The 13,604-nt window shown below is 44.5% G+C and overlaps 1 protein-coding gene across 5 annotated transcripts in view; it reads right to left on the minus strand.

Annotated features, from left to right (window-relative positions):
- Nucleotides 1–13,604, minus strand: part of LOC143179064 (kin of IRRE-like protein 3) — a 91,282-nt gene that overhangs the window by 41,464 nt on the left and 36,214 nt on the right. For all 5 annotated transcript variants that reach the window (XR_013001892.1, XM_076378065.1, XM_076378064.1 and 2 more), the window contains exons 5-6: nucleotides 6,222–6,332; nucleotides 1,597–1,824 (exon numbers count right to left, since the gene is read on the minus strand). Coding sequence is in view for 4 of the 5 variants with exons in the window: in XM_076378065.1 (XP_076234180.1) it covers nucleotides 1,597–1,824; nucleotides 6,222–6,332 (339 nt within the window). In the remaining variant the exon portion in view is untranslated. The remainder of the gene's footprint in view (nucleotides 1–1,596; nucleotides 1,825–6,221; nucleotides 6,333–13,604) is intronic.

Below are 13,604 nucleotides of genomic sequence, written 5' to 3' on the forward strand. Positions count from 1 at the left end.
TTTGCTTCGGTTTCCTTCTCTGCCTGTCGCAACTACGGCTCATCCTGACGAGCAATTTAATTTAAACTTGTTTGTCCAGCTTGAAACTTTCTTGCTCGATAAGTTTCGAGCGTACGAATGAGCCTCTGGCTCAGTGCTTAGGAAATTATTAATATTAATTTCTCGCATCGAGTGTCGTCTGCGATCGCCCTGGACTTTTTAATCGAATCATCAACTATGGAAATTCTGAATCCTGGTTAAGGACTCGAATGGAATTCGAAGCGCGTTTCTCATCGAAAATTACCTTTTTTCTCGGGACTTTGAATTTGACGGTGATACCTTCAAAGGTGATGGTAATTTCGTCCAGTTAATTAACTAATGGCGATTCGATGTACTATAGTACGTAGCGTCGGCCGCAATCTTCTCCTTTCTCTATGATTGAACTATATTATCGGTTGCAATTGCTTTCATTCGATTAATTTTCTTCATTGACCTTCGGCAACGTTTTCATCGAGTAAGCGAAAAACCTCGTCCTCCTCGACCTGTTTACGGGTCACCGACGACAAAAAGAACAATGCTAGATACGACTTCTTTTCCAATTATCGCGTTGAATTATTGTTTTTGTATTTTTTCATCGTCGCTGACGCATTTTTTTCGTATCCTCTAATTGTTTCAAAAACTGCGATAGGAGTGAACACGATGCGTCGAGACCATAGTTCCGGTATACTCTTTTGATGCATACATACCTATATGTGTTCCATAAAATTTAATTGGGCGTTGCTGCGGGCATACTGCCTCGTATTGGTGAACACAGCCCGCCGCAATTCGGACAATTATAGAAGTAACGTTCTTAATGACATTGGATTGCCTTTCAACTGTAATTAACAGCACGTCCTACAACAATTTCATCGGAAAATGTGTCTCTTTGTTTCTCTTATAATTGTCTAAAAAAATATTTCATTTTTGCTGCGTTGCTATTAATATCGCCATTTTTTATGGGCGTTCACGAGACAACACGTTCCTGAGCGGAGTGATGAAATAAGCGGCCTTTCCCCAGCTAAAATCGAGTAATGACGGCGCAATCGTTCAATATTCGTCCTTTCTCTTTTGCGGTGTATTGGTTGCTTTTAATATCTGGTACGCTATCGCGTGTATGAAAATCAGTGAAAAAAAAAAAAAAAAACAGAAAAACCGCATTTCGATTGTTCAGATAGCCGCAAGCCGCGCGACATCGCGTTCAAATTTTTGAGTTTCGAGCGACGCAATTTCGTCCTACCTCGCGAGTAATTAGCGTCATTAATTATTGATCGTTTCATTAGCATAACTAGCTCGGCTTTCACCGGTTCGACCAGGAAGAAATTACCCCGTTGTACTCTTAAACAGATTAAACGACGGTATTGAAATCTTACGCCTTCCTTGGGGGAGTTAATTGCACTCGTCCGGAAAGCGATTTATCCTTTCAATGCTCGACTGCTAAAGTTCTTAAGCGGCATTCGAGAGCAAAATCGTGTACGTCTTTATCCGTTAATTGCGCGTTATTATCCAGAGGTCCCTGGCGATTAGATAATTAGTTTCGCAATGTAATTAGCTGCGTTGAAGAGCGATCAATTCACTCACTGTGGAGTTCGATGGTGACGGCGGTGGTAGGCGGCGACGCTAAATGAGTATTGCTCGCCTTGCAGAGCAATTTGGCGTGGTAGTGACTCCTCGTGAGACCCTTCAGCGTCACATTGCTTATGGTTACCACGCTGATTTCACCAGTTGGCCCTTGGGTCTCTCGGACTTCCGATGGTGCATCCATTACCTTCGACTCCAGAAGCCACGTTACTCGAGGTCTGGGTTTGCCTGAATGCAAAAAATTAGACGTTTTAGAATACTCATTGCGAGTGTCCCAGTAGCCAACTATGTCTCAGTGTTTGAACAGCAACGCTACTTTTATGTAATTAGAAGCTTCAACTCTAATGCTCATTAAATTCAATTAAAAACGAGATATACTTAGTATCATAAAATCGTATACTGAGCTACTGGGACGCAATATTCAAGTGTCGAGGCATGCATTTTTCGATTATCCACTTGCTGGGGCATTTACCTTACCAATGAACTTCAATTTCGGATTAGGGAGAGGGATTAGCGATATTTGAAAATTCCTGTACGTCTATTTAACGGAATATTTCTCCACAGTTTATCCGTAGCAAGGACAATTGAAGCAACTCGACTAATCTGAGTAGTCTAGCGTCTGGTGCGGTGTACCGCATCGAGACTATGCCCATGTCTACGAATGTGTATTAGGCAGTGCAATCTAGTCGTCAATCACGTCGCTCGACGGACCTTACTCGACCGCAACAATAGCGATTGCAATGGACACCACTGCGACGTCCGTTCGTCAATTTATTAGTCCCGATGTACCAGCCGTACGGACATCTAGTTCTCCAGGTTAATTATTCGCGCAAACTTGTCGCCTAGAGATCGAGGAACGTCGTCGAGCATAATTACACGAGCAGTGCAAGGACGCCGTTTCTCTTTCAGTCTCCGATGACCGAGTCGACATCCTAGCGCCCTAATTGACAGGAAGATCGACGCTACGACAGAAAATCGGACATTGCCAGTGGGACTGCATTCGCATACGCGACGTATCATTCTCACCGATCATTTCGTGCTCTTCGTCTTTGTTCTCGAAGGCCAATTAACGCGTAACTTGAGCGCCTTCATTGTATGGATCCTGGATGGAATCATGGAAATAGAAGGAGTTCGAACGCGCGATTCTCCGATCCTAGGGGCTAGACTAGCCTTCCCTTTACTAGCTTTAATCACGCCGATTCTCTCCGTTTCTCTTTCAACAGAGGCTCTGATTCGACAACCTCAACTTCGTAGCCGAATCTAATTCAGCCATTTTGGAGTATAACCAGCGTGATTCGTGAATTTCAAAGTATAGACTCTGTTAGCCTCTCGACAGCGACACATTATAGTCTGCAAAGCACCGGATGCTCTTCGCCTCCATTTTCTCGTTGCATGCCAATGTTGCTCGTACGTGTAATTCGCGTAATTATTTGGCACATGGAAAGTTTCGATGAATCGCGTATGCGGGAATAGTTGACTTTCGACGACGATCATGTCCTTTAGGCAGGTCGATCTCGTTCGTTCCACGAGCGAATTATGAGTGGAGAAATTTAGTAATAGCTTAAAGAGAGACGCGATGTATGCAGGAGCAGAGAGGGGAAGAATTGGTGGAAAGGGGAATCGAGAGTGAATGTTTCCGCTTTGCGACGTGGGGAATTATTTCATTGCCTGGGTGAGGGAGTGGAAGTAGAAAAGGTAGAAGGTACGAGGGCAGGGTATCGGCTGAAGAGGGAAGAGGAGGGTCTTTATTGCTCTCTGGGCTTCTCTAGTTGATATCACGAATGGGACGCGGGCACGATGTATCATAAGGCTCGCAGGCTGGATACGACTTGGTCGTAATAACGTTACGCGGCAGCGAAGGAGGCGCGGCAGGAAACGAATTTTAGTGGTCCTCGACAGTGTCCGCTATATTTGTACGAATCTTGACAATTCCATTTCCCGTAGAACCCGTTATACGAGGGTAGTATGATCTTTTCGCGTGTTCTATGACATTCGACGAGGAATGAAGTTATAACTCGTGGAATTCCGCGGCGCGAGAACTTCTCTGCGAGCGGAAGTTGAAAGTTGCAGCATCCATCGAGGGATCCTTTGCTTGCTGCTGCGTTAGTAACGAATGCGTTCTTAACGATGCCTGCCACTGCTACTATTCGAATACTGCTGCTTAAGCGGTTCCACATCCAACGTTTGCGAGAAACTTCTCCCACGGTAATTAACCTTACTAAAATTAATATTCAGTTTCTGTGCTTGATGAACAGATTTTTATTTGTACCTTAACGATAGCTAGCCTTCTTAAATGTTCCTACGTTTCGAGAATTTCTTGAATATTCAATTTCTCTCGCTACCTTTCCGTAGCAAGAAGGGGAAGTGAAAAGATTACGCGAACAATGAAAGAGAAATATAGCACGGTGTCCGTGATATACGTTTGGAGGTGGTTAGAGTCTCGCGTATCACGTTAAAACAAGCATTTTATCGTGGTCCTCTGTACAGTTGCTTTCTAGCTGGCGTTTAAACAATGCCGGAACAACGCGCTAAATGGAGAACGTGAGACATTGTGCATATCTACGTAGGTACGTATTCTTGCGTGTAACAACTAGACGTGTTTGCGATGTATGATTCGCGGAGATGTATTAAGTGTTTTGATAGTTTCCGTAGTCGTATAGTTTTGCTTAACTTTCGAATATACCTTTGAAGATTCTGATCTTGGCTATTTCCTGTGTTGGAAAACGAAATTGGAAGAAACGAAGTGTGGAAATTTGTATCTATGACATGCTTAAGAGCGGAATGCGGTCGCGTAAACAGGCGACACGATGGTTTCGATCCTCCAGTGAATGCAAAGCGCGCGATTTTGTCAGAACTCGTCGAAAGAGGAAAATATAAATTTGTCGAAAGTTTTGTGTTGCCGGATCTCGAGCAGTCCTTCTTATTTTCGTTCATTGTTCGGATAGTCTGGAGTTTCGTTGGGATCGTGGACCGTTCGTTCCGAAGTCATCGGCTACCTGTGCGCGCGCAAAAGCGAAAAACTCGGAACAAGTTGGAAGTTCGTTTCACCGTCGAGTGACAAATCGCTCGTCCGGAGAACTGCCTGCCTGCCAGCTCTCTTGCGAGTTACAAGCCGTGTAATCTTCTTCGAAGGTCGGTGGAAAGGGTTTTAGAAGAGAAAACGAAAAAATTTCTTGTTGGATTACAGAAAGTTTGGGCAAGGGGTCAAGTTTTCCCGTTAATTTTCGAGATTCCATTATTCAAACTAATATCAGGCTTTTAATGGAAGTTAAACAATTCCAAAGTTTGTTCCACGGTTACGGAGAATTTTTATGATTCGCATAGAAAGAACTCAATGTAAAATCAAAATAAAACGTTTTAATCTTATTAACGCTTCGTTTGAGAAATAAACATTCGATTCTATTTTACTCTTAAATCAAAGCTAAAGTTTCTATCGATTACAGATTATTGAAATCGACTGGCAGAATAAACCATAAATTCTATGGGATCGGAGTTCTTTGGGTTAATGATTGGGCGACAGTTAAGATAGATGACGAAGGTGATAATTCGTGGATGGTAAGGGATGGGTGAAGGGGGTGGTAGCTCGTGTCGCGGGAACGGCAGTTTCTGGGATTAAAATTGGCTTCGGTCCAGAGGATTCATCGTGCGATGCGACACCCAGCAGGGTAGTCCGCGAGGAACCTGAGAAAAACTGGCTTGGACTCTCCTTTTCTCTATCGAGCTCTCGCCTTACTCCTCTTCTACTTCGACTACTTTGCCTCGCGTTTCCTTCGAGCCGCGCCGCGCCGCGCCGCGCCACGCAGAGCCGCGCAGAGCCGCGCAGAGCCGCGCAGAGCCGCGCCGCGCCGCGCCGTCTCTAAATGGAATTGGACTCGCGCCAGTGAATACTCGCGGTTCAAGGAAATGGGATTTCTCGTTCGGTACGCAAGATTCGAAAGACGTTTGCGCCTCTACAACCTCTTCTCCGCGATTTACGCGCGATCGCTTATGCGTGAACATTTTCCTCTCCTCTCTCGCTAGACATCGCAGCAGATATTACCGCGAGAATCGCGACCCGCTGATCCCAACGCGGCTTACACATTTTGACATACCTAGTCGACATCGCGGCATTTTCCATTCGAAGCTCCTTTCTATAGCAGCAACCGCGGCGATTATGGAATTCCTCTTCCTTTCTCTGCATTCGGTCCAAGTATGGGCAACGCGAAAGCAAATCGTGATGAATCGACTGTGAGGTTACATTTTTTTCTCGCTCGTGAATGGTGCATTTTTCTATTAAATTTCACCGCGAATGAGTTCCCTCGTTCCTCCCCAGGAGGAGAAGCCTGGAACGAACGCTGTCACCGAACAATTTGATCGATTGTGACGGATGCTCGAATACTACCTGTCGGCTTTTTATGAACGACGCGTAGTTATTTATGGTAATTCTTTTCTCCCAACGTCTGGTGGTAATTTTTCGAGGCAATCCATTACGGACCTTATTAGAACCTGCTGGATTTTTCGGCCGATTCATTTACTATGGCGAGTAGTCACTTCGTAATAGATTACTTTTTTATGGGATGAGAAGAGTACACGAGACTTTCCTCTGTTATCGATGTCCTGGATAAAAATACATGGTTGACACTCACCTCCGTGAACTTCGCAGACAAGAAATAAGTCGGCCCCTTCGGGGTAGGCCTCGAGGAGTTTGCTCATGTCTCTTCTCTTTGCGTCGTAGATTATCGGTTGAGCTGGCGGCACTGCGAACACAAAAACAGGGAAGACGTGAACGGTAATACGTCCTAGATGTCAAGCGAAAACGGTAGGAGGATGTTGCAGCTGGAGGAGTTGCAAGGACCTGCGAGTACATTGTAGCGAAATAAAAGTGCGATCGCGTGACAGGGAAAACCCAGTAGAAAGGAAATAGCTTCTATTCTATCCGAATCATCGTCTTGTTCTTCTCTCGGTCTCTTACCCTTCTTCGACTTCTTCGACTTCTTCGTCAAGCGATTTGATTCGCGATACAGCTACAGTGAACGCAAATAGGCCGAGTTTCATATCAACTCGATGTATTCTCCAGTTGAGCGTGCTCGGTGGAAATTGCTAGCGGCTATTGTCGCAACAATGTCAGCTGAAGCATGTAGGTATATACCTTCTCGCGATATTCCTCCGTCGCGAAAAGGGAACGAACAAGTTTCCACTTTCCCTCCATATTCGCAAACGCCAAGGAAATACATTGGCGGTGGTTCAGCCGTGACGAACGTGAGATTGCGACATGTTAAGGAGTAGATTTTCCCAGTAAGAAACCCAGCCACTAACCCAGCCACCAACCCAGGTATGCATACCGTATAGATCACTGGTGGCCAGACCCTGTCGTGACAGGAGCTATATCTCGCCTATCAGATATACTCGAGAACCATTTGCTCTGTTCAAACAGAATTAAAAGATCGCTATTTTCCGTCCGAAAAACGTAGGAGCCCTAGTAGGTAACTAGAAGAGCCATCGAATTTTGTTCTATCGTACGATTCAGCTTTCTACAGAGAATTGCTATCTTTTCTCCTTTGAATCGGCGCAACTGTTCGATAGTAATGAAGCTATTACAGCTGCATTCGCAATGTCATCATTTCAAGTTTTCTCCCCTTGGCCTGGTTGCTTTCTCCCTGAAGAATCGAGGTCTTCAACCGCGTTAGCTCGAATGAAGCTATGAAATCGTAAAGCAAGCGTTTACGTGGATCGATTCGCGTAAGAGGACGATACAGTTTGGAAGGGGGCGTTTCGTTCTGCATCTTTTCTCTTGAGAACGATTGCCGTTTCAGCGTCTACGCTACTTCGCCGATGGAAGGGGAGCGAAAAGCTCACAGAATGCAAGGCTCTGGATCGCCGATCCCTGGAGTCCGTACGACAGACGAACGTCGTAATCTTGGCTGAGATTACAGCCAGTCTGCCCAAGACGACGGTTTAGCAGCGCTAATGCCGGCATTCACGGCCTTTTATAGCGCGTTTATCCGCCGTCTCAGGCCACCCTCCGTTACTTCCTAAGACGCAGCCTCCCCCCGACTGGCCATTGTTCTTTCAACAGTCCAGCCGTTTTCCCATGAAAATAGTATTCCGTTTCTATTGTTCCTGTTCGAACGGTCAGTTTTCGTTATGAATATCGCACGCGTTACTCTTCAACTTGAGGGGTTACCTCGTTCCACTTTTCAATTTTTTCGTTCTTCGACACCATCGTGTTGTCGTCTACTTCTTGATAGAGATCTCGGATCTTAGAAATGTAAGGTCTGCAGTTTGGCGTCTGTATTTACAGATGCATAAGGTTTGCGTTTGTCGTGTGTTTGAAGAAAAATGCAATCTCCATAGGGAACGAAAGATAGATAGCGTAACATGTCTGAAACTGTCATAGTTTCCAATGTCGCAACCAGTTTGCGTTACGAGACGCTATGGTCCGCGTTGCGTCGTAAAGCGAGCATTTTGGGTTGCTGGCTTTTCGACGAACGACTTTCGCCTTTACACCGCTGTATGTCGTTACATGTGCCCCCTGGTGAATTTCGATCGTAAGCTTTTATGTCTTGGTACTAGGACGTTAGATTTAACGTGCCCTCTAGTTTGTGGTCGATAAGAAAAACAAGGAATTACATCGTTAATTCGCCAGCTAAGCATCGTGTACGTCATTTCCAGAATTATCTTCCGAAAGTAGTTGTTTCGAAAAGCTTTAAAGTTTGGACAAAAACGTAGGAGAAAATCTAGGGATTTGTTCGAGAAGAATCGCACGTGAGTCTGAGGGCACCCGAGATTTCGAGAGAATTCACACATGAGGCAATTTTAGTCGGTAGACACCTCTAGATTCTGTTTCAACCTAGCAACTTGTCGGAGAAGACGGAGGTCGACCAGGGCGAACTTATACTCTGCGAAGGTGGAAGGAGAATCTTCCGTAGAGTGTGTTTGAACGACAACGTGTAAACCGTTTGGCCAGCGGTACAATAGCCGATCTGCAGATCCAGTGGGCCGAGAAAATATATTACTAATAGGGTTTGCAACACGGCCCGTTAGTCAAGAGTAATGCCTTACCGCGGCAGCACACGTTAAGCTCGTTTAACGGACTCCACTTTCCTACTTCCACCTCCCTCTATTCCTTTCTCACCCCTCAACGAACTTTCCAGGACATCGATCAGATTTATCGACTTTGAAACTGTATCGCACTATTCAGCCACCGTTTTTTCAAAGCCGTACTTCACCTTCAAACATTTCTTATTATTTAATTTTTTCTTTTTTATCAATGGTGCGATTGGATGGAATTGTGGAAACTGCATGATACAGAAATGAAGGTGGAAAATGTGGAAAAGACAAATTGCTTTTTCTCTCGTTTTCTTTAAAGAAGTAAATGTTAGAAGAAGAAGAATTAATAACCCATTTACAGTGGGACTAAAAATATAGTCCAGCTTAAGATAAAAAGAGAATAACAGTGTATCGTGGTCCTGCAAGAAGCTGAAGCCATCTTCCAATATTCCTGTTACGTCACTTGATTAGTGCCTCAAACGTTAATTTTACGGTCATATATTTCTATTCCAACTTTACTCTCGAGGTAGGATGTTACGATGAGTTCGTGTCTTCGAACAACGTTGTTACAAGCGTATTGGGTGGACGTCAAGTTAGACAACAAAATACATACACCTTTCAGGGTTCCACCGTTGCATGAGTATGTCTCCTAATGCACGAAGAAGTAGTTGCTTGCAACATCAATGGACGCGCGATATTCGAGAGGTGGACGCGCGGTCCAGAATACAGAAGGTAGGAAACTAAGCGGAAGTGGATTCCAACGAGCAGTTTCAGTCTCGTCACGTTCGACAAGTTCCTAGAGAGAGTTCTTCGAGTCGCTAACGTCTCCTCTTGCTCCTTATTCCGCTGCCTGTGCATTGCCACTCGTGGTTTGTTTCTTCGCGTGTGAATGCGTCGACGCCGACGCGAATGCGACGCAGCACAGCGTTGGATTTCGCTCACGAGTCATGCACACCAGCACTGTGTTATCAAAGCCATCACAGATCGTTATGCCCGATTCGACGCGCATTTGTTTATCTGTGCGTGCTTATCCGTCTCTGTACGAGCGAATATTCGCTCGTATATAACTTGAGTGCGTTTCCAAGAGAGTCTGTGCACGAGCAACTCTACATACAGCTATCTTTTCCTTGCCACGATTCAGATGCACCATTTGCGGGACATTCTCTGACGCTATCGGGTCGCAACGTCGCGTTGCAACGTGCTCGAGCGCATACGTTTCTTCCTCTTTCCCCTTGGTGCGCTTTAGGCTGCCTACAGATTTAAGCTTGTCATCCGCTTTCACCGTCAAGCTATTTTCGCTAACACAATGGTACTCTGTACTGCATCTGAAATCTTTTTCGATCGATCCATCGAGTGGCATGGCTAAACGCATCTGTACGTCGATTCTTCGTCTCCAGTTTTAGTACTGATTGCGGTAAGAGCAACTCGACTGCAACGAAGGGAACTTTCTTTCTAATCCTAGAAAATATTGGCAGTGCTACACGAGCTATTATCGTAAATATGAGACATTGAAAAATCGACGCAGTCGCGTTTACGCCAGTGCGTTATTAACGGCATGATCCTCAAAAAGTGATCAAAAATGCCACGTAATACCTACTATATTTCAATAGTTAGGAAGATTGGCTGGACCACCGATGGATTTTAGGAGAAATATTTTCATCGATCGCCTGGTCGCCATCTCCTCTTTTTTAGTTGGTTTGACATGTATCGATTAAATATTGCGAGAGGTTGCAATATACCATGTTACACGTATAACGCCTCGGTCCAATACCTGTTATGGTAATAGAGACAAATTCTTTTCCCTATACAAACATTTTTACGAGCTTCCGAATCGAACGATCCAAAAATTTTTATTTAATTTCGCGGCGAGTGCGTGGCACGTTCCGATTACTCGAAATAAATCTGCGTACAAAGCTTTCGAACCGAGCTGGGAAAAATTGAATATTCTTTTTCCTACAGTATGGTACGTATGTGCGTCAGAAAAACGAATACTAATTAGAGAAATAAAAAAGCGTTGTTTGTCAATTTTTGTTCATACAGATTCTTTTTGATAATTCTTCCGTGTTTGTTATCGTTGATGCAATACGCATAATCTAAGCATACATTGACCTGGCTGAAACGTGCAAAAAAGAAATACACATGGGAGAAGCGTAAATTCCAAAGAGAGAGGAGATAACATGAGTATCACAATTGTGCCATTTGTCATTTGATCTTCCGGAAGAATGATTTCCGTTGAACAGAGTGAAGTCCAGTGACTGGAAACGCGTGAAAATGGCATCGAAGAAAAGCAAAGAATGGTGATTCGAATGGATCTACGGTGCAAGCAATGGTCCACAAGTAGAAATTTTTACAGATTCTCGAGCCACAGATACTGCCTTCGATTATTAGCCTTATCAATGATTCTTCCGACTACAGTAACAATACATTTTTCGTTCTTCTAATGTATTTTCTGGGTGACCACCGTTGACGAGAGTCGAAAGTGCATTCTTACTCCCTCGGTGACTTCATTTCAGACGACAATCGCGTGCCGTTTCGAACAAACAAGTGCCCGGCTAAGGAAAACAATTCGGTGGTGTTAAGTAAATCGTCGGGGGAGCGAGGAACTAGCTTGCCAGGTACGGCGAGAGAATGCAGCTTTAGTGTATTTGACATTCGGTGGGTTGTGGCGCGAGGTTCTGGAAAATATTCCAACGATTCGAATTTATCGAATTCTCGCGACAGTTGCATTTTGCTTTCCTCGCGTTCTTGTGGTACTCGTAGTACGGCCGTAGCTCGGTTGTAGGTAGTCTGTCTCGCAGAGGACAGACGTTCGCAAGGGTGGCCGTGTACGTTGAGTTATAGGGTTGGCTGTTGCACGTCAGTATGTATTCTCCACGTGTTGGGGACAGGCTGCGTGACTTGGGTATCGAGCCGAACCCATCTAACGATTATCGTGCAAAATTTAGGAAAATTCCACGGCTGTAGATAGAGGCGATGTTATTTTTCTGCGACTATACCGTACTAACAGTGGTCCATTTCCTTCTGTGGATGCATCGCACGTACTTCTTTGGATGTGTATACTCAAAAACAGCGACTCGTTGCCCGATTCTTCCTTTGCTTGGATTTTCTGATAATAACGGCTACCCATCGACGATTTACCATATTATCATGTATTTTTCAGGCGATCGTGCAGCGCAACGAATTAATCGATTAAATGTCTACTACCTGTCAACATGCGCATTCATCCACGTTGTTACTATGTGCCGTGCTTTGCACCACCAGCAGTGATTATATTGCACGAGTAAAAAAGTTTTTAATAAAACACAGAATTGCTTTTTATTATTTTTCGAGTATCTCAGAGTATCGACGAGTTGGATTTGCAATCGAGCTACGCACTATGATCTGTCACTGCAGATACTTGAAGTCACAGGTAGCAAATAGGCAGTCTGTTCACTCGAAGAAGTAGCTAGCCACTGCCGAGGCTGATCTTTCAGCCGAGAACGTTGCTAGTGCTTTCATAAATTCTTGGCAATCTACGCGTTTTCGTCCGTAAATCTTCAGTTTTTATTCGCCAGCCTGACCTGTATGAAGCGACAATTAAAGTCAGCGTTTTAATTAAAGAAGTCTGCTGAGCTTATTTACAACCGCGCTGAGATTTCAGACGGGCGTAAGTGATTCAGCGCACGAATACGAGTCGGGTGGGAGTAGTGGTGGAGGTTGGACGGGATTGGTGCGATGCGTTGCAATTTCCATGGGCCGACGACAAATTATACCGGCCGAGTTTTCTTCTCGAATCTTTCCTATTTCTTCGACTTTGGCGTTATATGGCAACTCGCGAGGAAGACAACTCGCGTCAGAGGGGTTCATCTCATCGCCGACGTTACGTTCACGGAATAATTTATATCGACCAGGAGAAACGACTTTCCGTCAAAGAACTGATAATTCTCCTTGAAAATCGCGCTTAGAATTTATGCACAATTTATGCACAATTTATGCACAATTTATGCAGGATTTATGCATGTACTCTATTTTTGTCCTCACTTCCAGGCTTATCTTGCAACTCTCCTATGCACTACTAATTAACTTATCTTTCTAATACTCGTATTTGTGCTTCCCAAATAAGTTCCACTCGGTTTGTCTAGTGAAGAACACTCGCAGAAATAAGCCGTTTCGCATTGGCGAGCACTTTCATTTTTGAGCACCTTGTCACGAAACCGTCGGTGGACTCGGATAACGATAAAAGCTGTCGAACGAGGATTCTTGCACGCTCGTCGTTTCGTCGTACTGGAGTAGGAACACCATAGCGTTTTATGGTTTGCACCTTCTACGGAAATTGGATGTTTTACGAACACTGCCGACTCGAGGTAAACGTGACCGCTGAAGACTGACTGGGTTCACCTCTTCCGGCTGTCCATTCTTCCCTTCTTCTTTCTTCTTTCCCAGTGAGCAGCGCTTCTCCCTTTCCCGCATACTCTTTATTTCTCCTCGTCTCTCCTCAGCCATTTTTCTCGCTGCAACGTCGAACGTTTGCGTTTGACAAGCAATCCTCATCTTCCGCATCGCGAGTGAAAAGGACTCGGATTTTGTTACCTTAAAGCTGCAGGGTCCGGAAGCTCGCGATCGTCCGCTACTCTTCCCGTACGTAATGGTTGCCCTTGTCCTTGTAACCGGATATAACTGCGCTGATGTAATTTCCGGTGTCTGTCGCGATACATTTCAGGCACAGCACATAAAAGAGTTTTCGCGTTGTGTGTAATTCGTACCAACTCCAACGATTTTTTCAACTTTTAAGGTCCTTCCGTTTTTTCGAATGTCTTCATGAAAGGTGAATTATTAGAAAATTGATGCAAATTAATCGTGAAAATTTGTTTTATAAATTTTAGAAGGCTAGCATTTTCCTTTTCGGTCAGAATCTATTCACGTTTTTTTCTAATCATTTGTACAAATCCTTTAGAGGAAACTCACCCTCTCCTATAAATGCGCTCAGCGAAACGAAACAA

This window comes from Calliopsis andreniformis, chromosome 5 (genome assembly GCF_051401765.1).
Source record: "Calliopsis andreniformis isolate RMS-2024a chromosome 5, iyCalAndr_principal, whole genome shotgun sequence".
In the NCBI taxonomy this organism is placed as follows: Eukaryota; Metazoa; Arthropoda; class Insecta; order Hymenoptera; family Andrenidae; genus Calliopsis; species Calliopsis andreniformis.